At 34.9% G+C, this 26,957-nt stretch overlaps 1 protein-coding gene across 3 annotated transcripts in view; it reads left to right on the top strand.

Moving 5' to 3' along the window:
• Adgrg6 (adhesion G protein-coupled receptor G6) overlaps positions 1–26,957 on the top strand; it is a 126,018-nt gene that overhangs the window by 54,962 nt on the left and 44,099 nt on the right. For 2 of the 3 annotated variants that reach the window (XM_077109544.1, XM_077109546.1), the window contains exons 2-7: positions 1,399–1,740; positions 4,516–5,139; positions 14,002–14,070; positions 21,867–21,952; positions 24,730–24,782; positions 25,533–25,595. In XM_077109544.1, coding sequence (XP_076965659.1) covers positions 1,399–1,740; positions 4,516–5,139; positions 14,002–14,070; positions 21,867–21,952; positions 24,730–24,782; positions 25,533–25,595 — 1,237 coding nt within the window. Of the gene's footprint in view, positions 1–1,398; positions 1,741–4,515; positions 5,140–14,001; positions 14,071–16,252; positions 16,337–21,866; positions 21,953–24,729; positions 24,783–25,532; positions 25,596–26,957 lie in introns of all 3 variants that reach the window. The other variant, XM_077109545.1, reaches the window with a different exon arrangement.

Raw genomic sequence — 26,957 nt, 5'->3', positions numbered from 1 at the left:
TCCTCAGGGCCCAGAGTGAGGAAGAACATCCTGGGGGAAGAAAGTCTAGGAGGAAAGCAGCTCAGGATGTCACGCCAGGAGGCAGAGAGAGTGAGACAGCTCTGCTCTCCAGGACAAATTACATACCCTAAGGCCACATCCCCAGTGACCCACCTCCTCCAGCTGTAGCCTACCTGCAGACAGTCACAATTCAGTTAATCCCTATCAGGGGATTAATGTCTTGATTAGGTTAAGGCTCTCATAACCCAGTCATTCACCTCTAAATTTTCTTGCATTGTCTAACTCATGAGCTTTTGGGGAACACCTCATGTCTAAAGCATATCACCTGTGCACTGAGAACAAAGTGATGAGCAACAGAGATGTGGCCCTGGGCCTCAAGGGACATGCAGTTCAGTGGGAGAGACCCAGCTCTCGTTCAGTGAGGGTTTAATTTTGAGGACCCTTAGCCTACAATGCTGTTCCTTTAGTGTGTTGATGACATGCTCCATCTCTTCATCTGGATCTCTGCACAAACATCACCTCTTTGGATAACCACCCAACATGCCCACCCATTCTTGTCCCTGTCGATCCCTTCCTTTACTCGCCCCCCCCTTCTTTATCATCATCTGTAATTATGTTTAATATTGGTTTAGGTCTGAGACTGAAGTGTAAACCTGCACAGGGAGCGTCTTTCCCACTGGTACGGTATGTTACTATTTAGAATAGTGCTTGGCACACACGGGCATTCAGTAAATATTTACTGAATGAATGAGTAAATGAGATGATCACTGAAGCATATAATTACCAACCATGATAAACAAACGGGATAAATGGAAGTACTTTCAGTACTATAAATATTCTACACACGCAAGGTGATAATGTTTATTTGAATTTGAGGAAAAGTACAATCTGCCTTAAGATAACCTGTTTAACTTTTGTGTTTTTAGCTTTCTCTTCCACCATTTATTTCCTAAGAGTTTCTCTTTTCTTTGTTTCCATGGTTTGTCATATTGAGCTCTACCTTTATGGTTTATACCTTCTCCCATCCAGTTCTATTACTATGGGGAGTTTCTTAACTTGGGTCAGTGAGCCTTTGTGAAATCCACTGGTGATTCCCCAGGCTCTTTGTGATCGTGAAATTGGATGTGATATATGGCAAGACCCGTGTGCATTATATATAACACCTGGAGTTTAAAAATCATTGCTCTAAATTTTTGTGTTTTTCTTTTCCTTTTGGTTGCACCCTTGGCATTTCTTTCTCTTCTTGAAATGGTTTCATGGTCCTTTTAATTTTCCCGACTGTGTTTTGGTATTTTTAAATGTTTTCTGTTTGACTGTCCCCAGTGTGTGGCATGCTTGGTTTATTGTGTGCGTCTGATCACAGCCCTTCTCCCTGTCTCTCTTTTGTCTGGCCAACAGTGCGGGGATGTGCCAACTGCAGGGTCGTCCTGTCCAGCCCTTCTGGGACCTTTACTTCTCCGTGCTACCCCAACGACTACCCTAACAGCCAGGCTTGCATGTGGACCCTGCGAGCCCCCACTGGCTACATCATTCAGATAACGTTTAATGACTTTGACATTGAAGAAGCTCCCAATTGCATCTATGACTCATTATCCCTTGATAATGGAGAAAGCCAGACTAAATTTTGTGGAGCAACAGCCAAAGGACTATCATTTAACTCAAGTGCGAATGAGATGCATGTGTCCTTTTCAAGTGACTTTAGCATCCAGAAGAAAGGTTTCAATGCCAGCTACATCAGAGGTATGTAAACCAAAGGCGACGCCAACCTTCTGTTTTCAGTTAACATGTGCTACAGTAAACACAAAGACCAGAAGACAGAGTTATGCTCTTTTATGTGAATGTGAATGATTAGGATTAGGACTTAAGGGCAAGAATCTGTTAATGTTCTCTAAGCATTCTCATTAGCAAATTATGACTACCAGATCCCAAATCTGGTTACAGTAGAGCTTAATTCTTTTATAGTGTTTATATGCAGAGCATTTAAAAGCTGCTTGGAAGACAATGTTGATACTCCACTGCTAATAATTAAAATCTGTAATTCTAACAACTCTCCACTGAAAATTTAAAGCATCCTTATTTAGAAATCATTTTATTTTGGGCAAGTTCAAGGCCAGCACCAGCAAATTAGTGAGGTCCTAAGCAACTTAGTGAATCTCTACATCAAAATAAATAAATAAAAAAAAGGGCTGGGGATGTAGTTCAGTAGTAAAGCAACCCTGGATTCAATTCCCAGTGCAAAAAATATATATATAGAGAGAGATGTTGTCCTTTGAAAAAAACCACCCTAGGGGACAAATATAGAAAACACATGTAAATTTAAAAAGTGCTATTAATAATTAAGGTAACAACTTAGCCTGAGGAAAGCCCCCTGAAAGTACTTAACTGAAAAAAATAAAACATTATTAGTAAATGTTTCCCAGATTCTAGCATCTCATAACATTAAAATAATCTTGTAAGCCTCTAAAACCAGGCTTTGCTTAAGAAAGCTTAAGCTTTAAGACTATGCAATTTAGTTACATATTTTTGTTTTTGTTTTTCCTTCTTCTTATGAGCTTCCTAAGTAGATGTAATATATTTGAAAGAAAGGGAGAGAGGGACGGGGGGGACATATAAATGCGACCATGAGAATGGCTGGCCCTCATCATTATAAACTGTGTTTTGGTTGAGAAGTTGTTTACTGTTTGTGATTGATATTAGAGATGTGTGGTTAAGTAAAACACACTTGATTTAATTTTTAAAAACAATGTTTTTAAAAATATGAAATATAGGAAAATTGAAAATGAAAAAGACATGAATTAATATTCATTGTATACCCACCACACACTCATAACCACTCATAAGAAATATCCACAGCTGTTTCCTTAAGCCTCTTTTAAAAAAATAATATGCATATAGAATACTAGATTCATATTGCATGACTATCCCTTCACATAAGCAGACCTTGAACTGCCTTATATTTAAAATATAGACTAAATTTAACAGTTCTCTAAAATTCTACTATGGATTTTTTACTAGAATATTTATATTAAATGATGTCTTATACAGCTCTTCTTGGTGTATATTAAAATATGTTCATATGCATTGCCATTCATATGAAACAGTTTTTAAATAGCATTTTTTAAATAACTTTATTTTATTTATTTTTGTATGTGGTGCTGAGGATCAAACCCAGTGCCTCACATGTGCTAGTCAAGTGCTCTACCACTGAGCCACAACCCCAGCCCCTTAATTAGCATTTTTAAGGAAACATACTTATCCTTAAATCAACTTCATAAGGTCTATTATATTACCATAGGATATGTTCATAGTGTTATTTAATAATTTCATATATATCAGAGATATAGTAGGCCAATGAATGCATTTATTTTGCATTTATTATACAAATAATAATAAGCACTTCCTCTTTATTGCTATGGGATGGTCACCACTCTCTGCTTCAAGATATTAACTTATTTGGTTCTGATTGACCATATAGTTAATAGTACCACTGTTTATTTTACAGATGAGGAGACTAAGGTAGAGAGAGGCGAAGTAATCCAAGGTCATGGCTACTCTATAGAACAACTGGGATATGAAGCTTCATTGTCTGTCCTTTAACCAGTACTCTTTAGTGTCCCTCAAAAATAGCTCGGATGCCCAGGTTTAAAAGGTCCACACCTTAAAACACCATTTATGCTGGATTTTGCCTTATACTCTTTCTTCTCAATAAAATTCTATTTACGTTTGTTCCTAAAATAGCCTGCTGATGGGAAGAAAGAGAAGGATATGGAGTATCTGAAGGGAAGAAGGAGGTGGTCTGGAAATGTTCAGGAATAGTGATGAAACATGGAACTATTGGTTATGTTTAGAATACATTTGAAAAATAACTTTTTTTTTTTTTTTGGTAGTGGAGATTGAACCCAGGAGCGCTTAACCACTGACCCACATTCCTCAGCCCTTTTTTATATTTTATTTAGAGACAGGGTCTTGCCGACTCACTTAGGGCCTCACCTCACTAAGTTGTTGAGGATGGTTTTGAAATGGCCATCCTCCTGTCTCAGCCTCCTGACCTGCTGAGATGGTAGGCATGCGCCACCAGGCCCAGTTAAAATAATATATTTTAAAAATCTTAATGTGTATACAAAGCCTTCTTGGAAACTAGTTCTTTCTTAATTGGGGAGTTATGTGAGGTTTTGTGTTTTTTTTTTTTTTTTTTGAATTTTGAACTCAGAGATTAAAAAAATACTTACCAACTTAGCTTGCTATACCTTCAATTGAGTTTAAGCATTAGATTCAATCATGATTAGAGTTAAAATGGGTAGGATTTCTTATTGGTGTTATTATTGGTTTAAGACCAGTTGGTTAGGGGGTGTTGATAGAAGAAGGGCAGAGAAAGAGGGGAGCAAGCAGGCCGAGGGTGGATAAAAGTCAATGAGTAGAAAGTGGTGGAGGACAAGAGAGGTCAGATGTTTGCATCTCTGTAGTCCTTGTTCTGCAGTTAACATGTCTTATCTCTGGTGCTGTGTTTTCTCCTAGTTGCTGTGTCCTTAAGGAATCAAAAAGTCATTTTACCCCAGTCAGTAGATGCTTACCAGGTATCCGTTGCAAAGAGTGTCTCCATTCCAGCGCTCAGTGCTTTCACGCTGTGCTTCGAAGCAGCCAAAGTTGGCAATGAAGACAGTGACTGGGTGGCGTTCTCTTACTCAGATGCATCCCTCGAACCCTTGCTCACTTTTGGAAAGGCCAATGGTGACTACTTCCTAAATATTTCTGGCTCAAAATGCTGGCTGAATAGCGCATTACCTGTGAAAGATAAAGAAGACATTTTCACTGAAAGCTTTGAGCAGCTCTGCATGGTTTGGAATAATTCTTTAGGCTCTGTTGGTGTCCATTTCAAAAGAATCTACGAAATGGTCCCGTGTGATTCTACCATTAGTAAAGTCATTCCTGGGAATGGGAAATTGTTGTTGGGCTCCAATAAAAATGAAATCGCCTCTCTAAAAGGGGACATTTATAACTTTCGGCTTTGGAATTTTACCATGAATTCGAAGATCCTCTCCAACCTCAGCTGCAATGTGAAAGGGAACGTGGTTGACTGGCAGAATGACTTTTGGAACATCCCAACCCTTGCTCTGAAAGCTGAAAGCAACCTAAGCTGTGGTAAGTCCGTGGCACAAAGAATTGATAGTCTTTGTTTTTTTAGCATTGTTCTATGAAAATGTGTGTCATTAAGAAATTGCACACACACATGCATAAAATTATCATTAAGGAGCTCTTTAAATTTTTAAAATGTTATCTGCTCCATCATCACAACATAATCAAGAATTGTATTTGATTATAAGCCATGCTGACTCAATGAAAGCTTTTGGTCTTGCCATTCTTAAGGTTTCCGTAGGTCATAGAATGTCACACAGTTTGTCACTATCAAAACAGTTATAATTATTGTGTCTCAAATAGAAATGTTAACTCTTGGTTTGAAACAAAATAAATTAATAAATAAGTTATTATTCACGAAAGTGATCTAATAACCTGATCTTTACCATCCTAGAATGAAATTATAATTGCATTGCCCAAATAAACAGCTACCACCTAAGAGAATATTATTTGCTCAGCTAGTACTAAACACTCAATTGGCCATTTTATGGAAAAAATCTTGATAATCAGAAATTACCATTTTTTTCTTTGAACTTTTATCTTCATTTGTTTGAAAATGAGCATTTGTAGTCATTTAAAATATTTTTCTCTCTGGTTCCCTTTTAGGAAACTTTTAATGTGGTATTATTGGAAGTAGGTAAATGCAAAGTATTTAGAAAACTAATTCTAAAACATAGACTTCTATCAAATATTTCTTATGTATACAAGTTAATTCTGGAAGTCTTTATTATAAGTTTTATTTAAACATAAAAGTAGATATTTTATTGTCAATTTTTTTATAGGTATTTTTAAAAAACTTCTTTGTTCCAACTTTTGTTTTGTTTTGGTAGTTGAACACAGTATCTTTATTTTATTTATTTTTATGTGGTGCTGAGGATTGAATCGAGTGTGAGGCACATGTGCAAGGCAAATTTTCTACCACTGAGCCCCTTATTATCAATTTTAAATGCCATATGATAATCTAAACTATTGATAATATGTACTTTTTAGTCACCGAGATAACTCTCAGTAAAGGAGAGCAGAAGAGGCCTAGAAGTCCAAAGTAATTTAATGTAACTTTGGAAAGAATTTTATCAGATCTTTCTTCATATTTTGCACCAAGGAGGACCCACTGCAAATTTGAGGCCACCTCCCCAAGTCTCCTGGACTGTGCCTTTCCTTTGGACTTGGGAAATCCATGTCACCTATCCCTCAGTGGAGGTCACCCATCTCTCTCTGTGGTCCACAGCACTCCCGCAGATGGTAGCAAGGCTATCAACTGATGTCATTTGGAAGACATTTTCTTATGGATTGTTGGAAAGAGAGGTGAACCACAAACCTGTTCTGGAAGGAGACTGAAACTTTGGAAGAGCTAAGAGTGTTCCTTAAGATCATACTCTGGTCTAAGATTAGCTAGAGAACCTTCAGTGACTCCTATAGAAGTCTTTCACTCAGTGAGGAAATGTAGAAGGTCATGTGTATGTGTTTAGTGTGGCATCAAGAGTGAGGAGGAGGAGCATTCCCTACTTTCTTGGAGATCAGTTTCAGTCCAAGGCCTTCTTTCCATCATATTCTTGGCCAGTGTTCAAAAGTCACAATATGGCCTATTCTGATATTTGCCTTTTTATGAAGCAATATCTTGAGGACTAGGACAGCCAAAATTACATTTGAATTGAATACATATACTAAATATCATTTCAAAAACTTTACAAATATTTAATAGTTTCTTACATCATCCATCTCATCATATGAGTTCTATTCTTGACCCCATTTTGCAGAAGAGGAATCAGGAATGAAGAAGATTAAATAACTGAACCAATGACACTTAATTAGTAAGTGACCACATCAGGATTTGAACCCAGAACAGCTGACTTAAGAACTATGCTGTCTTAACCAGTATAAATTATAGTGTTGTTCAGCATAAGAAGGACTAGAAAATGCAACATGGTACTAGAGTAATTGAGCTAATTCATGCCCATGGGAAGAGTATGAAGTCCAAGAACCAGTAACACATTTTGTACATTCTGCGGGAAAACACTGGCTTTACAGGGTGTTAACATAGTATTTGTTTGAAACAAACTTAATAAGGTTGCTTTCCTGCGGTGCTTCTTGGATACCTTAGTATAATAAAATATGAGGGGCATAGTATTACAGGGATTCCTAAACTATGAGATCCTTGAGGCCAGAAGTTACAATTTTAAGAGCTTATGGCAGGCATAAAGGTTCATTGGAACATAGCCATGCCCATTTTGCATATATTTTCTATGGCTTCAACTGTGCTATAGTGGCTAGGTTGATTGATGGTGATGGATACACCACAGACCTAAAATATTTCCTATGAAGCTCTTGGTGAGAAAATTGCCAACACTAGAACTAGTCCAAGGAATCATGAGGGTCCATTTTGCTGAAGTTCACATTTTGGGAAAACCTAGAAAAGACCTGTCAGATCTTTAGGCAAAGTGAGCCAATCACTCACAGGCTCTTTAACCCTTAGTCTTGGTTGGCAGTGGTGGTATTTATTGTCATTTATTTGCTTTTGTTCCACATAATTCTTTTAAACTATGAATTATTTCCCACATTAAACAAAAAATAGATCTCACACAAAAATGAATATTGGGAGTTCTTCTGGCAATCAAAATACAAGCACTTAGCTGGAATTTCTACATGGACGATGCAAGTGGAGTTAAGTGGCATCTGCTCCTTTAGGGATCTTCCAGGTCACCTCAGCCCTCAGCACTCCCCATATCCTTCCTACTGCAGCCCTTTCTTTTGTCTTTAGATCACCTTCTGACCCTAGTAGACATTTAAGTTTGGGAATCGCAGTTTAGGCTACTGCTTTCTGCTAATACAGGGTGGGAAACCTTAGAACCTTAGGGAAATTGAGTAGGGGAGGTGGTTGGTGGGCTAAAACTCTGGTCTCCTTCTCCAGATTGTACCTGTGAGTCTTCATATTTTCTTTGCTTTTAATTAATTTCAATTTTTTAATATTGACAGACAAAAAGTGTAGTGTTTCGTGGTGTACCATGTGGTGTTTCAGCATATGTTTTACTTGGTAGAATGGCTAATTCAAGCTGATTAACCTGTTACCTAATTCATTCAGGCTACTTAAACTGTTACCTCATATACTTGACACCTATCTGTGCTGAGAACATTCAAAACCTACTCTCCTAGTAATTTCAAGTGTACATTACATTGTTTTTAACTATAGTCATCATATTGCATAATACATCTCCTTGTCTTCTTATTTCTGTTTAACTGTAGTTTTCTATCTCATACATTCCAGCCCCTAAGAACCCCCATTCTACTCTCTGTTTCTATAATTTCAACATTTTTAGAATCCATGTGTAATAAGATGATACATCCTTATGTTTTTTAAACTCTTATCTTCAAGACTTCTTTTCCAAGCCTTAAGAGTACTAGAATGTGTACATGTTCATGTACCTTAGTCATTTGCAAAATGACTTAGTCATTTTCAAAATGATTTCATCAAAGGACTATCACAAGCATCAGAGTGAGTTCATTTGAATCTCTCTTTTATAGCCACCTTCTTTCCATTCCAGGATGACACTGTACACCCCAATTGGGTTCACTTGTGCCCTGGACTGTGTGTTGGGAGTAAATTATGGGAGAAGGGGATTTCCTGTTGCTTAATCATCAGCTCTGGGAGTTGAAGAATCCCAGTTACTTATTAACTGACAGGAAATACCTGAACCAGAGATTATATCTAGTTTTGTTAGCAAAGAAAAACTTCAAGAAGTAGAAAAAAGTGTGTTCTATTAACATTTTAACCTTTCTTTTTTTTTCCTTCTGGAGAACATTTTGCTTTTCTGTTTATGGTTATCTTAATTTCCAACAAACTAATGATCAGTACAGTAATCAGTGAGAAAATAGGATCCCATTCCTAGCATTCCACTGGACTGACAGGGTCTATTAGGTATGAGCTATTCCAACATCAATTTGTAATAGGAAATGGATGGATTTTCCAATGATGTTTTGCCAGATTAGTTATAATGAAAGTAAGATAGTAAAACAATAGTCTGCATTTAATATTTAAATGTCCTGTCATTTGTTTCCCATATGTTAAATTTTCTTGCCATAATAACATGAATGTTATTATTAAAAGTTTTAACAATTTCATAATTGGACATTTTGTTTCCCTTTATTTTTCAGTTTATTTTGGGAATGAATATGCCTGAATTAAGAAAATTTCCCCTGATTTTTAAATTTATGATTAAATCTTCTCCTGTCCAGAAATAAATGATTTATGTAGCAATAATTCTTTTTTACATTGTGGCACCTATATTTTTCCTAGAACAAAATTTTAAACATTCAGTTTTATGACCTTCAGAAACAGATAATCTTCTTAGTTGGCTCTTTAATTATAGGTGCAAGCATTTGCCTGTGTTATAATTCAGGTTTAGACACTGGCTGATGTCCATCAGTTTTCACAAAGAACAGACAGTGCTCTCTCTAACCGTTTTATTTATTTTACTGATTACCGCTCTTTCCTGAGGAGTGGTACAGTATAACTCAATGAATAGCAGGAGTTCAAACAAATTACATTATTTAACAAGCATAGCTTAAGCACTTTCCTCTATTAGTCACTGTGGATATAGAGATAAGACACAGATCACAAGTACCCGATTTTGTTTTTATTCCTCTCCAGAAATTTTTACAATTTTATAGACTTTTGTTTTCATCTTCAAGATTTTGCACCTTGTTGCTATGGCTTCATCAGCTCTCAGAGACCTGCCCTTTCTTAATTTCTACAGTTCTATCCCTCACAGCTACAAAACTCATTCATTGTTGGATCCTGCCCTCTCTCCCTAACAAATTATTGAGTTTAGCATTTTTAGATTGCTAAATCATCTTGAAATAAAAGTAAGATAGAATCACTTTATCTTTACAAGGAATTTTATTTTTTAAGACGACTCAAACTCTTTATTAGCATAGTAATTTTCAGAAATAATTTAATTTCAAACATATTTTATTGAAAATTTATCAAATCCTTCTTAGTAACGACTGAAAGAGAAAAGGGGAGGGTCCACTTTTTAATTTTATGCTTTTTGGAAATTACTGTTAGGGTTACCATTATTTGGGTTATCAAGTAGGGTATGAGATAAGATACTGGCTGCACATCTGTCCATTTAAACCATAACTTACATAAATATATAGTGACTTCTTTCAGTAGTGTGATTTGGGAAGAGCAACAACAGGTACAGAAAAAAGATTGGAGCTATGTAGCTGTTCACCAACTCCTCATATACGTTTTTGTTTCTTTTTTCAAGAAAACTTGACTAAATTTTTCTGTTAAGTAAACACTTTTGTTAGCCTCAAAAATCAGGGAACATACACAGTTCATGTTATAAAAACTATTGGTGATAAATATGTCAATATCTGGAAGAGAAGATTGTCTCCTCTTCTTTAATCTCCATCAGCCTAGCCAAATTGATCATGACATTGGCTATTTTATACAGATATGCTGGAAATGCCACTAGGTAGAAATGAAAGAGTGGGTTTGCTTTTGGGTTTTTTGTTTGTTTACTTGATTTTATTTGAAATGGGATGTCACCATGTTAGCCAGGCTAGCCTCATACTCATTGGCTCAAGTGATCCTCCTGCCTCAGCTCCTGAGTAGCTGGGATGACAGTCACACACCACTATGCCTGACTGTATAGACTTTTTATATTTCATGTGTTTGTTTATGTAATTTGGTGTATTTGTAGTGTCAAATCTCATTCACTATGGTAACTTCCTTCCAATTAAATTGATTATTTTTTTAATACCATTTTCATAATGCAGTTTTCATATTTAATTTCTATTAAATTTCTATTGCCCTGTTAGATCATCATAAAGTAGTGTTCATTGAGTATTTATAAGGCAATAATAATTTGCTAATGTAAAATTTCCCAGGAAGAACAACAAATTAAAATATTGAGAGGCAAATGCTATAATTTCCCAGGGAAGCCCGTCACACACTGATATTTATACTTGGTACCATACAATGAAACTGATAAAATGTTCAAGAAAATGATTGCATATCTTGTTCTAAATCATAGCTGTCTGACTTTCTTTTCTTTTCTTTTCTTTTTTTTTTCCACCTCTAAACTCTCTAACATAATGTAGTGGAAATGTAGTTAGCTTAAGAACTTCTTTCCCACACCACTGTCCCTTATCTCCCTTTGTCTTCCAGAGATATTGTATCAGTTCCAGAAGTGGCCTAAGGAGCCTTTGACTGCCAGCATTGTGTGTAATTTGAGAACCAGAGGACTCCATCCAACAGTCTCCTCTGTTGCATGTTAGTGACTGAGATTTCCTCAGTCGCTCTGAGTTTTAAAGGCTTTTTCACTTTCAAAAGTTCATTACCAAAACACAAGAGTGCCTGTAGGAGAATGAGGTCCTGAAAAAAGTGGACATACATGGTGATGGAAAGGCAGAGGGCAGATGGCATCCAAGATGAAATGATTCTCCCTCCATCCTGCCATACCTTCTGCCACCTCAAATGTTTTTCTTTTTTGTTGTTGTTGTTGTTGTTTGTTTTTTGCCAGACTACATTTGGTTTAGTTTTTCAGTCTTTAAAACTTTTTTAAAGTCCCTCCCTGTCTCGGCTTCCTTGCACAACCAAACATCCTCATCCAGCATGCACTCCTCAAACCTCAGAAGTCTGAATTGAATCATTCCCATGCGACTAAAACTAATTTCTGTAGAACTGCTACCAAAATTCCAGAACAAAATGAGGACTCTTTATGGATCTCCATCATTTCCTTGCCCCTCTGGCACACTTGATTGGTACCGCCACACCCTTCACTGAACTTTCTTCACTTATGTTCCCTGAGACCACTTTCCACAGAAGCTGTTTTTAACTTCTGTGTTCTGTATGACTGATGCTTAACCCTGGGAATATCCAGAGTTCATTCTGTTCTGTTCTCATATCAAAACCGTGAGGTTAGGCCTCTTGGAACACCCATGTTGCACAGCACCTCAGTTTTATTACAGCCCTTACTCTTCACCCATCTCCACCTAAGTTTGCAGTCCTGGTATTTCCTGTCTCCTTTCATGAGATGGTTTTGTGCCTATTTCTCAATTTGGAAACTAGCGAAACGTCCTTTCTTCTCTTCTGTAAGTTGATAAATCTTAAATGCATGTATGCTTCTCTCTGTCCTTCCTCACTATTCTCATGATATCAAACCTGAATTGTTAGTATTATTCCTTCTTTTTGTGTCTTCCTTGTTTTGGTGAGAGAATGTCAAAAATTATCGTTTTCGAATATAAATCTTATTTTCCCTAGCTCTTATTCATTTTTTCCCATTGCCTTTAAGAAAAAGGTCAGAATTTTAGCAGTCATTCATAATGTGTTGAGTAATTTGTTCAGTTCAGCTTGAGCACCCACCTACTGTGTGTGGGATTCACCACTGGAAGAAAGACACAGTGTCTCTCCTACTACAAGGCCCTCCACTGTTTGCTGATTACCTGTGTATCATGTTGTCCATACTGTTCTCTATAATTACTCTGTTGCATTTTTAATGCCACATTGCTTGAGTTCCCAGATTTCTTCAGTACCTTCTTGGTATATGCTTTAGAAATCGTCTCTTACTTCACATGCCTCCTGGGTCTCCTTCATTGTAATAGATTTCCTGTTCCCTCTCCTCACCAAGCTGCTGTCATATCCCCCTGGGGACTGCTACCACCACCATTCTCTCAGCACTCAGAACTGTGCAGCCAGCTCCATTCATGCCTCTGAGAGCAGCAGCACTGCAGGGGATACTGTCCTGACCTCCGTGCCTCACATATTGTAGGCAGTGAGTGAGTTTGTGTTGCATGAACATATAAAGGTCTGATGAGAGCTTCTTGCTAGTTGATATCACATCATAGACCTGCTTGTAAGGCTGGCCTTTCTGGTATACCATGATCCCTTCCTGAGCCTGGTGCCTGAGGCAATCAAGAATGAGGAAATGGTGCCTCCTGAGATGCTGTTAAACTGCTGGGGTGTTTTCTGCTTTTGCACACCGTTTACCTCATTAGGAATCTTTTGTGAGCTCATGCATCTGCTCTGCCTTTTCCCGTGGGAAAGCTGGGAAAATGTTCAAACATTAGAATGAAATCACTGTCATATAAATGTCCCTTCAACATATAATATTACATATGTATGTGCATACATATGAATCTGTAGGTAGACACACACGTATGTCATCTACTTTTGAATTTATTCCTATGACTTTATTCAAATGCTGTATACTTTATAATAAGTTTATTTAGCCCATCTTCCTTGGCCATCATGTACTGGTAAAAGTCTGTCAGTTGTCACAGGAAGTCTTATTGCAACAGAGAAAATTCACTACTACTTCTAGAAAATCAGCTTTAAATTTACTTCCTGCTGAAAATGAGTCAGTAAAAGCTTGAAACAAAACAGATACAAGACTGACTTGAATCACAGAAACATAGTCTAGGATTGTAAGTGGGATAGGCATGCTAGTGTCTATGAACCAAAAATATGTATTTGGTGAGTAATCCATCATTCTGCAAGTTCACTTTTGAAACTTAGCCTTGATGTCTGTACTATTTCATTTGTATGACTTTCCACCAGAGCCTTATAATTAATTGTGTAAAAAAGCCCGGAACTTTTTTCACACAAACTATAAGGGACCATAGCTCTTACTTTCATTTCATGTTGCATGGCTGAAAAATTGAGTTCAAGATTTTGAGGGTAATTTCAATACCTCGAATTTGTACTTGAGAAAATTAAGGTTGCAGTGACCTTAAGAAACTTTTCTGTTAGAGTATTATTGGTGGGCTTTTTTTTTCCTATTCCACTAACCATCTGGTTCATGATTTTTTATGATATCAGTCAATCATAGGTCAAATTGGTGTATTCTCTCTCTGTTGATCAAGGTTCCTATCTGATTCCGCTCCCGGCAGCAGAACTAGCCAACTGTGCAGAACTGGGGACCCTCTGTCAAGGTAGGGAGTCCACGTTGTACCTGATATTTTGGATCGTGTAGTGGCCATTGCTTTGATTTTTATCTTTATTTTCACTTAGAAGTCCAGAAGCCAACAAAACAGAAAAATTTCTGCATGTGTTTTAGTTGTGTGGGTGCTCAGTACATGCAGTGTGGAAAAAGAAGGCATTCACACACTGTTGACATATTTCCATGAAGCACTGAGTTTTTTAAAAAATGTGAATGATTATTTGCTATTCAACAAGGGTGGATTCCATTTCCCCTGTTTCTTCTCAAGAATATTGCAAAGGTCCAGCATAAATATAGTTTTACAGTAGTTTGAAGAAGTATTAGTGTCTCTAAAACAAGGGGGAACTTTTTTGAATATTTAGTTAAATTTAAGACAAGTCTGGGAGGCAGTTTGTGATGTGCAGTGTAACTTAAATCTTAAGATAAAAATGGTTATACTAACCCATTGTTAATACGTTTATTATGATGTTTAAGGAGTACATCGTGGTCAATATTTAATTATGTATTATACACTAAATAGTTGCATGCTAAATAGTTCTAAAATAGTAGTCTGAATGTGTTGCTTTAATTTTATCATTGCTTCTTCTAATTACCCATGGCTCATTTTTACCCATTTATTCTATTAAATATTTCTACGTGAACTAGCATGTTCTATGTGCTACATAAGAACCATGACCATACCTTTTATAAAAGCTGAATCTCTTACTAAAAAAGAATCATGGCACCAAGGTGACAGATTGGAAATGAGAACAAACAAGTAGAAACCTAAGCTCTTTTCTAGAGTTCCAGTGTGGGACTAGGGCAAGCAGGGGTGGGGAAACTTATTATTATCTTTGTTTTCCTAAGACATTTCTTGTGTTTTTATTTGTCAAAACCTTATGAAAAGTAAGTTTAGTTTCTTTTCACAAACTCAGTGTAACTTTAAAATAGTTATATGAAATACACCAAAAAAAGATTAACTTTATTTAGTTCAGGATCTGAAAGTTTTTTTTTTTTTTAATTGTTCTATTAATTTTAATCCAGGATATCTGTAAGTACTTACTCTCTGGGACAAAGAACCAAAGCAGCTTTTTCTTTGCTTTTCCCCATGTCCTAACCAAAAAGCATTTTTGTGATGTATTTTGCATCACAATAAACACAATTGATTGTTGATAATAAAAGGCTTAAAAAATAAGTCCCAGTTCTTAAGTATTTGGAATGGAAAGTTATTTTAGTTATAAATGCACATTTTACATCAAGGAAATCAGTATTTTTATAAAGAGCCTTTGGAAGGCATTTCTCTGTGTAATTCTGTTTTAAATAATTTTTCAGTTAAAAGAGATATGTAACAAATGGCTATTGTATATATGAATGTACATCTAACATGAATATACTAGATACATAGTGTGTATACTTTATTTTACTATACATACATAGATACATATGTATACATATATGCATGTGTATATCTAGCTATATAGATATATGTATCCTTATATAACCCCTCCAATCCATTAGAAAATATTATCAAAGCATTGTGTAAGGGTTTAATCTTTGAGAGTTTGAAATGTATTAGAACCATATCTATGACATAATGCTTTGAAAATGTCTCCTCTGTGAGGGTCGCCCTTGTGAAATACTTTTTATCCATTGATGTTAAAGTAAAGGTATTGGGATCTTTAAATTATTTACTCTGTACATTTTATTCTCTTTCCTTTTTCTTTACATTTTTCTTATTCAAGAGGGAAGTATTTTCTTCTGAGATTTTATTCCTCTAGTCACAGTGTATCAGGCAGACTGACTTGGTTTGGATAATTTTCCAGGTGTAATCTGCACAGAATGCCTTCTATAATTTTTCCTTTAATGAATTCAGGGGACTGAGTTATGGAAAGGTTTGCTGATCTGTTTGTTGTTTGATTGCCAATCTGTTGATGGCACACCTGGGTCTAAACTATAAATACCTTTTCTCCAGTCCCTTGTGCAGTATGGCCACAAGCCATGTGAATTGATTCTTGATGGACCATAGAAAGCATCACTTCATTTTCTGCATTATAACCTTGCATCTGTTGTATCGGTGCCAAGAAATGGTTTCCATTCCTATTCTATGTGTTTTCATGCATTAATTTAGATTGCTCATCCATATTAACTGTTATGTGCTCCTTGCAAAATTACATCTTTCTCATCTTTATCACCAGCTACTGTAAACTCTGCTAGTACTACACCACCCACTGTCACCACTAACATGCCTGTTACTAATACAGTCGATAATCAAATGAATGGTAAGAAATCATTATGTTTTATATTTGCGGATGTCTAACAAAATAAAGAATGTATTATAAGGGTGGAGAAATCTGATGTTCCAACAAAATTTCTGTTATTGGAGGCAATTGGTATACTGTACATTTTCAAGACTAGAAAAATAAATATCACTTATGTCTCTCAAGCTCCCATTGTTATAACCAGTGGAATGAGTTAATTTCCATACTCCTCTTCTACACTTTTAGCCAAAGTTTTTTCCAAAGGAAATTTTAAGAGAAAAAGCTTTAATTAAAAGGAATTAATTTGCAATATAATAGAGATCTGAGAAAGAAAAGCTAATTTTTCCATGATGTTTATTTAGTCAGCTCATTCTCTTCAGGAAGATGGATTTGAAAATTAAAAAATACTAAGTAATTTTAGAAATTTACTTTTTCATTGAAATCAACTTTATATTCAAACATTTGTGACACTTGAATCAATTTCCATGGTTATACTTTGCTCTATATTTTTATTGTTGATGAATATTGGTTAGAATATGAGTATATATCTACTAAATCATAGTTCTTGTTTTTATTTATTTATTTATTTTTGTGTGTGTATGTGTGTGTGCGTGAATGTGCTGGGGATGAAACCCAGGGCTTTGCACATACTAGCCAAGCATTGTACCATCAAGCTACTCTTTTAGTCCCTTTAAGTTTTTTAATAATGAAGATTCAAGTAACTCCCAATATTTATTGTCTTTTTTCTCCATATTTACTTTTCTATTGATATTATTTATAATTTTCAAATATAGTAGTTATAGTAAGGTAAAGTGTGAGCAGAGGAAACACCAGGTGAATTGAGTTATTATTTGACCTGCTACCCGTACATAGAATTTTTGCAATTTGGAGTTTGCAATTTCAGTTTTTCTTAAAGAGAAATTCCAATCAGGTGACCACACCATTGCCTCAAACATACTAATATTCTCAACTATGAGATCTTAGAAACACTGGGATTTCCTAAACCCTAGTTCATTCGCTTGTGAGGCCAAGACATCTGTAATATGTCACAAGGGACAAAAAACCAGAGCAAAGAAACCCACATCGTTCATTGTTCATTTTTTTGATTTTTGCCTTCTGAGGTTACATCAACTTCCTTTGTAAGGACATTTAAGTTGGAAGTATGGAATATTTTACATGAAACATAGATATAAATTTCATTAGGGTTATAAAGACATCGATTCAGGGAAGTGTTTATGGTTGTTCTGCTAGTTATACCAAGGAGATTTATGATGGAGCACAAATTCCAGCCAGCCCCAAGAAAGCAGCAGCCGCTGAAGTTTCCAGAGCATATTTCACATGGAGCCCTGCCAGCAGATGGGAATATTATAATTCTAACTAAGTATTTCACTCTTTGTATGAGCATACAAAGAGCCTCTGTGGCATTCTCCCTCCAGGACTGGCACATCCTCTACTGCCTAAGAACATTTATATGGAGCTTCAGAGTCCTCGGCTTGGTGGAGTGGTGCTGTACTCACTCAATCATGTCAACTTCTGACATTCTTGAAGAGAGCCTTGTTTGGCCCATCTCTCTTTGCGTCATAACCTTCACTGGAGTTTCAACAAAGCAGGCAAATGTTGGAATCAGTTAAAATGGTTTATCTTGACCACATTAATGAAAAAGAATCTAATTCAGAGGATTCTCGATCAAAATTAAATCAGCATTTTAAAATATTCAAAACCCATGTGGAGGAACTAGTCTTAAAATTGTGTGCTCAAATTTGTTCACCATCTTAATGATACTTATCATATCCTTAAACCTCCTATGATACCTCATATGTTTATTTCTTAAATTGACCTGCATTTTTACTTAAACATTTGCATTTACATGAGAAAATAAATTTCATTATTATAAAATATAATAGTATTTTATATATATAAAAGAGAAGTGAAAATAAGAAGTATAAAGTGAATATTGTTTCTGAATTTTTTCTGCATTCTGTTGGCTTCTCACATCTCAGAGCCTCACGTCCTCATTATCTTTTTAAAAAGGAAAAGTAGCAAAGTATAAGAAACAGACAGTATGCAAGTAAGATTTTTTTCTTTGATGTAATCAAATTTGAAACAATTGAAAGAGATTTTTTTTCCCTAGTGAATAAATGACATTCAGTGTTATGTGCTGGACTATCTAAGACTATTCACATACTATCAACAATTTCTTATTCTTTGGGAAATGGATAGAGTAAACATTCTCAGGTTTATAATCTCATATATTAGAAGGTCCCATTTTGTTCACGGTAAATAAGATAGACACAAATGTCAAATCTGTTATCACCTTACATTCCTTTTAACTTCAGTGGATCAGTTATTACTGAGTGGATCAGTTATTACTGAGTCTGCCAGTGCAGGGAGGAGATAATCAGATACATGTCCATAATATAGCAATTAAAATTTGTTTTCCTGACCTTTGTAAAATGTTCAAGTTTTTCTGTGCAAAACTGTTTTGTTATTTTCAGTAGGACTTTTGTCTGATACCTCAGATTGCACTAAGAAAGCATTTAAGATACTTTTTACAAAAACTGGTATTTCAGAATATTAAGGATAATCTCAGTGTTCCTACAAATAAAGAACCTTTCTGCTTTTTCCAAAAGAAAACTCCTAGACTAATAATTTCCATTAAAAATCCTATCTTCTATACTTGAAACCGTATTATAGTGACACTGGACAGTAAACTTTTGTGAAGTTCTCACAAACAGCCCAAGTAAGAAATTAACTCTTAGTTCTTATTACTGTTTTAAAAATCTAATTTACAAATACAAATTGCTGTGTTCCCCTTCCAGGGTCTCACATATGTTTAGCTATTCAGATCACAAATTCACTCATAGTACATTTACCTGGCTCCAATAATTGCTCTAGCTTTATATGCCAGATATTTTGAAGAAACTGTAGGCTCTGCATGATGCCAGTCATATTATAAATGCCATTGATACATTATAACTGCTTCATCACTAATTCAATGACATAGTCTCAAATGTAAACATTTGGTTTGGATTTTAACATCTTTTCAAATGTTTTCAAATCCATCATTTCAAATGTATATTTCACAATCTTGAGGAAAAATTAGATATACCAGTGTCATTTCTCTATCCTCCAAAAAACTCTAAAAATGTTATGAAGCAACAGCAACAAAAAAATAAAAGAAAGTTTAATTGGTGAGAAACCTGCAAAAAGAAATACCATTTTGATACCACATCTGTAATAATCTGCAATAATTTCCACCTTCATGTTCTGTGTGACTGGAAGACTTATCTAATTGGAAAGTGGATATATTTTTAATTTTTTTCAAGAGATGTCTATGAGAAGTTTTACTGGCCTGTGTGGCATTATTAGGATAATCTGTGCATCTTTTGAAGCCTCTGGAACACGTGAAGATTTGTATTGACTGTTATGTTGACTCACAAGCAAGTTGCTGTGTCCGTGGGAGCAGAGGAGCTATGACGACGTGGGAGGGCCTGCAGCCGTGTCTTGGCTGCATTTCTTCCAGTGTCACTGTTGAAGCCAACTGATTTGCTGTAATCCAGAACCATTGTCACCAGCCCTTTGTTGAACATTTTCTTTTCTTTGATGCTTCACCCTTGGACATGCTTCATGATTTCTCATTGAGTCTTCAAAAATTTTTAAAAAGTAATAGATTCTGCCAAGTAGTTTTTAGCTAAGTTTGCAAAATATGTAATCTTGAGGCTTCAGAAGAGGGACAGCCTGATAATTGTCCATAGAAGAAGAGAAAATGTACCATAAGATGCTAGGCTATTTGGTATATTAACTAATTATATTGGCTGTAGGCAATATAACTAGGAAGAGAACTCTCTTGGCTGCTTATGATACTGGATGTCTCTCATTTGTAAATAAATGTACTGAAAAAACTGGAGCTGCCTTTAAAACTTAAAGAAGACACCTGAAAAATTTGGATGATTCCATAAATTTTCAAAAACGTTAGTGGTTAAAAACATTGATTTTTAGTATTTTGCAATATTTTTCTGAGGGAAAGCATTACCAAAAAAAAAAAAAAAAAAAAAAAAAAAAGTGCTTCAGGGCTCCATCTAGTGGTAGTTTTTTAGATACTCTCCAAACCTTGGTGAACTTTCACCTGGGATCCCTAGGATCTCTTGGACCTTTGCAACTTGAATTTCCTATCAGAATGTTCATGATTTGAGATGATGGATCTACACTATAAAAGGGTTTTTTTTTTTGTTGTTGTTGTTGTTTAAATTGTTGTCATTTATTGTAATTTTCCTTCTTGGGTATTTTTTCATTTAGAACATATTTTTAAAAAAATACAAAATCAAGACCATTAAAATACCTCATTAAAATACCTGATGAGTTTTAGAAGTTGAAATAACTCCATTTGCATAAATTAAACTCACTTTTTTTGCCTTATCCCAGTGGTATATATTTACATTATTATATCCAGGAATGGTAGTTCATATTATTTAGTGTGAAACTGACTTCTTTACTGGAAAGACATTCCTTAACTATTAGGACTGGAATTTGCATTTTGGTAGATTTGGGAGTTTTCAGAAGCATACATATATTTTTTTCTACTGCCTTTCCACAATTTTCATTAAATGTCTTCCTCAACATTGTTTTAATTATACATTTCTGTATTTTCTATGCATATTTTACTTGAGACTCTTAACTAAACAAAGCATGAAGAAAGGTATGGACAAAATTATTCAAAAACTTTTCTTTCTGTCTATAACACACCATATTTTAAAATAATATTTTCCTCATTAGATTCTTTGGGTCAAGCGTCCTATAGTACAAGCAAGAGAGATTTAGCAATCTCTTGCTGGTGAGTTCAATTCTTCATAGGAAAAAAAAATAAAAATCAGACTACTTTAAAGATTGCCCCTAAAGGAAAAACCATGTCCCTTTTCACTATATGATTTTCTTTTTAAAGAAGTTAGAACAATTAAAAGTCTGCCTGCCTGCAAATACTCTTTTTTTCTCTCTCTACTTGGCATGATGACTATATTTAAGAGTTTTAATGAAAATCCTGGTGAAATCCAATCCAATAGTTTTGTAGATGTCAATGTTTTACTGGGGAGAGAGATTAGCAGGAAGTGAGAAGAATTTAAGGGCAGCAAATATGTGTGTGCCTGATGTTTTTAAGCTATCTGTCCATCATCTCATTCAACTGTCACATCCCAGATTCTTGATTATTCTTTATAGTGTACAAAATGTGATTTCTTGCTTTGATAAATCAAATTATCATTTTATGGATGGTGTGTACCAGAAATCTATAAGCTAAAAATTCTGAATAAACATGCAAGCCTGGTAAAGGTCCTATTCTAGAGATGATTTGGGAGCAATGAATCCTCTGTAAGAGCAAACTGATATTTATTTTTAAGAAGTTGCAAAAGAACAGTAAATGTAACCTCAAAATATTTCATAAATTTTCTATGACTCCATAACAAGCGTTTCTTTGAACTTGTATGAAATTATGTGATTAACATTGTTTCATATGACTATAAAATATAATTAATGGATTAACCCTATTTCCAATGGGCAGATGGAATTATATATAGAATATCCATAGTGATTCAAAATATCCTTCGTCACCCTGAGGTCAAGGTACAGAGCAAGGTGGCAGAATGGGTAAGTGAACCTGAAAAATTTCTTGTTTGTTTTAAACCTTTAACTTCTGGAAATTTGAAAAAGATTCTGGGTAACTGAATCCACAGATCATACTAAAACACAGATACTGTTCATTATAGATATATTAATAGATGTAATAAGCAAGATATGCTTATGCATAATGAATAAAGGCCATGAAACTGAGCCTACAGACTATAAATTTCCTAAATAAAAGAAGTTAGCACATCAGTAGGTTTTGGTAGGTATCATTAATTATGATTAGCTTTATATGTTTTCAGCTAAGTTTTAAAAAATAGATTTCTTATTTTTTTATTTGACTGTTTAGTCAAAACCAAAACTTACATGATGACGTATCATGAAATTGTTCACCTCTTCTTGCCACTCCTCCGCCTGGAGACCCCTCTGCTTGGAATCACCATTAGATTTTGGAATGCTCTCTAGAGCTCTTTGTAGACATAAAAGAAAATAACACTATAAAGTCTTATCTTCCTTCATTTTTACACTAAAAATAATAGAGTTTAAGTACCATTATACACTATAATAATTTTTGTGGTTGCCAGGGTTAGTATTGGAGAATGTTTCTAAACAGTGTATGTTTAATTATGTGATTGTCTAGTTATTTATTTAACAAGTTTTCTGTTGATGCGCACTTAGGATATAATGTATTTAACCAATATCCTACTGATGGACAATTTGAAAGTTTCAAATTTTCAAAATTTTAGTAGTTTCTTATCTCTCTTGCAAACAGAGCCTATTTTTTCAATTTTTCTCTTTTCCATACTCAGAAATTTCATTTTTCATGGATTCTATGCTGTGAGACTTGGTGCTTCTTTTTCTACATAATGCAGTACAGTTCAAACTTTAGCCCTTTGTATGGATAGAATCATTAACATATATATTCTGAAGTAAGAAAATGGATTTTCTTATGTACTAGGTGTCTGATAAATGCTATTGATAGCAAAAATAGTTAAAACAACAATTGAGAGGTAATGGTGAAAAAATACATATGCACAGACATACACACAGTGTACATTTGGAGAATAACTGATAGAAAATGGACTTATTTTTAAAGACAATACTCTTTAAGACAAATTGACCATAGGAAATAATAGTATGTAATTAACAATTCTGTTACAAAATTGGTGGGGAAAGTGAAATTCTTTAATAGAAGTTAAAGAAAAGGCCACTGTTAACTTTTCTGGAATGACTCATTAACATCCTAACTAATTCAACCTTAAGAGTTGCATTTAATTTTTAAATGGAGAGCAGGCTCCACAAAATAGAGTACATACTTGCATTCCATTTTCTTTCAGCATTGTTCTTTTTTCTTTCTTTCTTTCTTTTTGGGTACCAGGGATTGAACTCAGGGGTACTCAATCATTGAGCCACATCCCCAGCCCTACTTCATAGTTTATTTAGAGACAGGGTTTCACTGAGTTGCTTAGTGCCTCACTTTTGCTGAGGCTGGCTTTGAACTCCTGATCTTCCTCTCTCAGCCTCCTGAGCCACTAGGATTAAAGGTGTGTGCCACCACACTGGGCACAGCATTGTTCTTTATATTTTGTTTAAAGTCAGCATGATTTCAAAATGTAAAATTTCTTATTTTCATTCTCAAGCAACTGGCAATGTTATTAATCCTGAAAGCATTCACTGGAAAGTTTGTGCTAGACAAAGTATAATTTTACATTTACTTCATGCATGGTTTGGTAACATCATACTCATCTGAAGCTAAGCTTTTTACTGGACAGCTTGGCTTAAGATATAAGCTACCAAAAGCAGATGCTTTATGATGATTATACAAATTTTTTCCACAAGTCATATTATAGGTTGAGTGTCTGAAAAATTCAAAATCTAAAGTATGCCTTTGTGATTATGAAATTAGTGAAGCCTGAAAATATTCCAAAATTGAAATATGTATGAAATCTGAGATACTTCTGGCAGGATAAGTGACATTCAACCTGTATTACTATTTATAATTTAAAATGATTAAGTACTTTTTGCCAGTATTTTCTAAAATTTCATTCAATTTTAGAAATGCTTATAAGGAAGTCTGGTGTATATATGAAACAAGACTTAAAAACCCCTTGGGAAGTGTTATGTAAGTAGGAAAACCTCATGTTGGTAGATAAATCCTGTTTTGCAGTTGTAGTGGATGCCACATCACCAAAGCTTGTTGTTCATGTTGAAGGGAATCCTTGCTTTCAATCAAAAATCTTGTACTGAGCTCCATTAAGACTATTAAATAACCACATGAAATTAGTTTAGTTCCAATAATGTTGAACATATTTTATTGTTTTAAAAGATTTATATTAATTTGTAATTTGTCTTATTACTAATATTCTTGAGGTGTTAGTTATTAGAAAACATGTTCTGTTGTACCTCAGTGATTATTAAATGAATGAAAAGAAAGGTGTTTTTGTAGTACACTTCGTATCACAATATGGGCTAAAGAAAACTTGAATGTTCCAGTGTGGGATCTGCCACTTCATAGTTGGGTGACCCTGGGCAAACTCTGTCATCTCTGTAGAACTCCATTTTTTTTCATAAATAAGGTGGTGGGGTGTGGTGGGGGTGGATATATTGTGAGGACTGAAAGAAAGAGCATTTATCAAGACTCAGGGGAACAGTCATCTGGTATCTCTTACCTTTTTCTTTCACTTCTCTACCTTTCTGTGATTTTCCCAGGATCTTATACATACAGCTTATCTTTGGGGAGGGAAGAAATTGAATTCATTTTTCTAAAGAGTTACCCTAACTTAGCCTTTTGTGTTTTTCAGCTCAATTCAACCTTCCAGAATTGGAACTACACTGTTTATGTGGTTAACATCAGGTAAATGTCTGAATTATTTGAGAAAAAAATTCTCTAAATTTACCAAAATTATGTGCATATGTATTCGTGTGTGTATATGCACATACACATATATACATATATATACACAGATATATGTAAATAAATATCTATTCTAATAAGTCAGAAATTAAAAGGATAATTAAATACACACACTAGTTCTGTTAGTTTCTTCTCACCCTCCGGTGGATCACATAGAGTGTCCCCTAGTTTGCAAACACCTCAGTTTGGAGAATTTTTTTTTAACAAAATAAGACATCTACAGTTTGCAACCTAGCATTTCAAAATGCCCTTTCACTATTTTTTTTATTAAATATTCCAGTAAATTCCTAGAAAATCGTATTGTCCATATATTCTCCTCTGTGCCTTATTTTCATGGTTTTATAGCTGAAACTAGTTTTCGGAAGTATATTTTGCAATTCTGAAACATACATTCGTCTGACCTAAGAGACACAATAACACAAAAAAGCAGTCAGTTGTCAGTAAATTCAGAATGTATATTATTCAACACACTAAAGTAGGTTCCTTCTCAGAACATCTCCAATTCTTTTTTTCTTCTAAAATGCAAGAGCACACAGTTGCCTGGGTTTACAGAAGAATCTAGAACCTCAGAACACATATTTGGAAGTACTTAGAAAATCTGTTCTACTTCCTCCTGTCTCCTCCCCCAGTTTTGTTGTTGATGATATGGTGGATGAGATTGATGCTGATTATGTGTATTTGTATTTATAGTTTTCACCTGAGCACAGGAGAGGACAAGATTAAAGTCAAAAGAAGCATTGTGAATGATCAAAGGTAACACTGACTACAACTTCTGGAAGGTGTAACCTTTCTCCTGTTCATTGCTTTGATTGTCTGAGAAATGAAAATAATGAGATAGGAGAAAAAAATTCTATCACTCAGTACATTTAACTTTGCCATTGATGCACACTATTTTTTCTTATATTTAAAACCATAATAAAACAAATGGTAAAAATGTAAGTCTGATGAAAAATAATTTGAAAGTAGAGCATTTAACATGGATGAATTATGATTTTTAGTACTTACAGCTTATTTATGATAAACCATTACCTCTTATTTGAAAATGCAAAGAGAACCTCAAAGAAATGGCTCTGTTACGACTGATGTGTGGCTCCATGATAGAGCTCTGGCCTACTGTGGGTGAAGCCATGGATTCCATACATAAAGAAACACACACACACACACACACACAGAGATACATATATACACACACACAAAGGCATGCACACAAAAAGCTTTTAAAATGCTAAGTTTATATGATCACATCTAATAATATGAATGATATGTACAAAATATTTTTAGCATTTAAAGCCATGAACTCATTTTCTAAAGTCTCTATTTTTAAACATATTAGGAGCATGACTTAACCACCCAAGTAATTTAATATATGTGTCAACCATACATACATAACCTGTTGACATATAAGGACCACCTGTTCATATTGCTATAAAATTGAAAACTCCAAATGAGAAAAAAATTAGATCCAATTAGTATATTGCATCCCCATAGAATTTTTTAAAAATCAATTGAAGAGCAAAAGTTCTCATAAGCCTGGTTGATTTTTTTGACGTTTTGGCTATACAACTATGATGCTCAACTGTGCTTCTTTTCAAGTGATATAGTCTTAGAGATTAAAATCAAGTTTCATGTTAGAATTGACCAGAGAACTTTCTTCTTGTATATTTCTATTTAACATTAGAAAAACAAATGTTTTTAAAGTTACTGGTATATTGAAACTCATCATTTCTGTATATATTCAATAGACAAGATTAAGTCATTTGATTAGGGAAAATTGTTTTTATTTTCTGACATGTTCTTTGTCCTTTAGGATCTGAAAATGAGTAATATAATTCAATATTATAAGTGATAGAACTTTTCCCCTTTACTTAGCCAAACGATCTCTTCCAAGCCTGCCTGCTGGATCACAGTGGGACTTCAGGAGTGGACCCAGCAGCACTCTGGATCCTTTTGCTGAGCGTTTTGTTTAGCAATTGGGACAAGAAGTCAGCTTTCCCTTTTTAGCTTACTGTGGTTCTTCTGTGACCTGATACTAAAATCATCCCTCACCAGTATGTCCACACCTCAGAAACTCTTGCCTAGAAGAGTTAACGGACATAAAACCTCAGTTTCTATCTG

This window comes from Callospermophilus lateralis, chromosome 6 (assembly GCF_048772815.1).
Source record: "Callospermophilus lateralis isolate mCalLat2 chromosome 6, mCalLat2.hap1, whole genome shotgun sequence".
NCBI classification, from domain to species: Eukaryota; Metazoa; Chordata; class Mammalia; order Rodentia; family Sciuridae; genus Callospermophilus; species Callospermophilus lateralis.
Note: the sequence above shows the minus strand (reverse complement) of the source record. Positions and strands in the feature narration are given on the sequence as shown.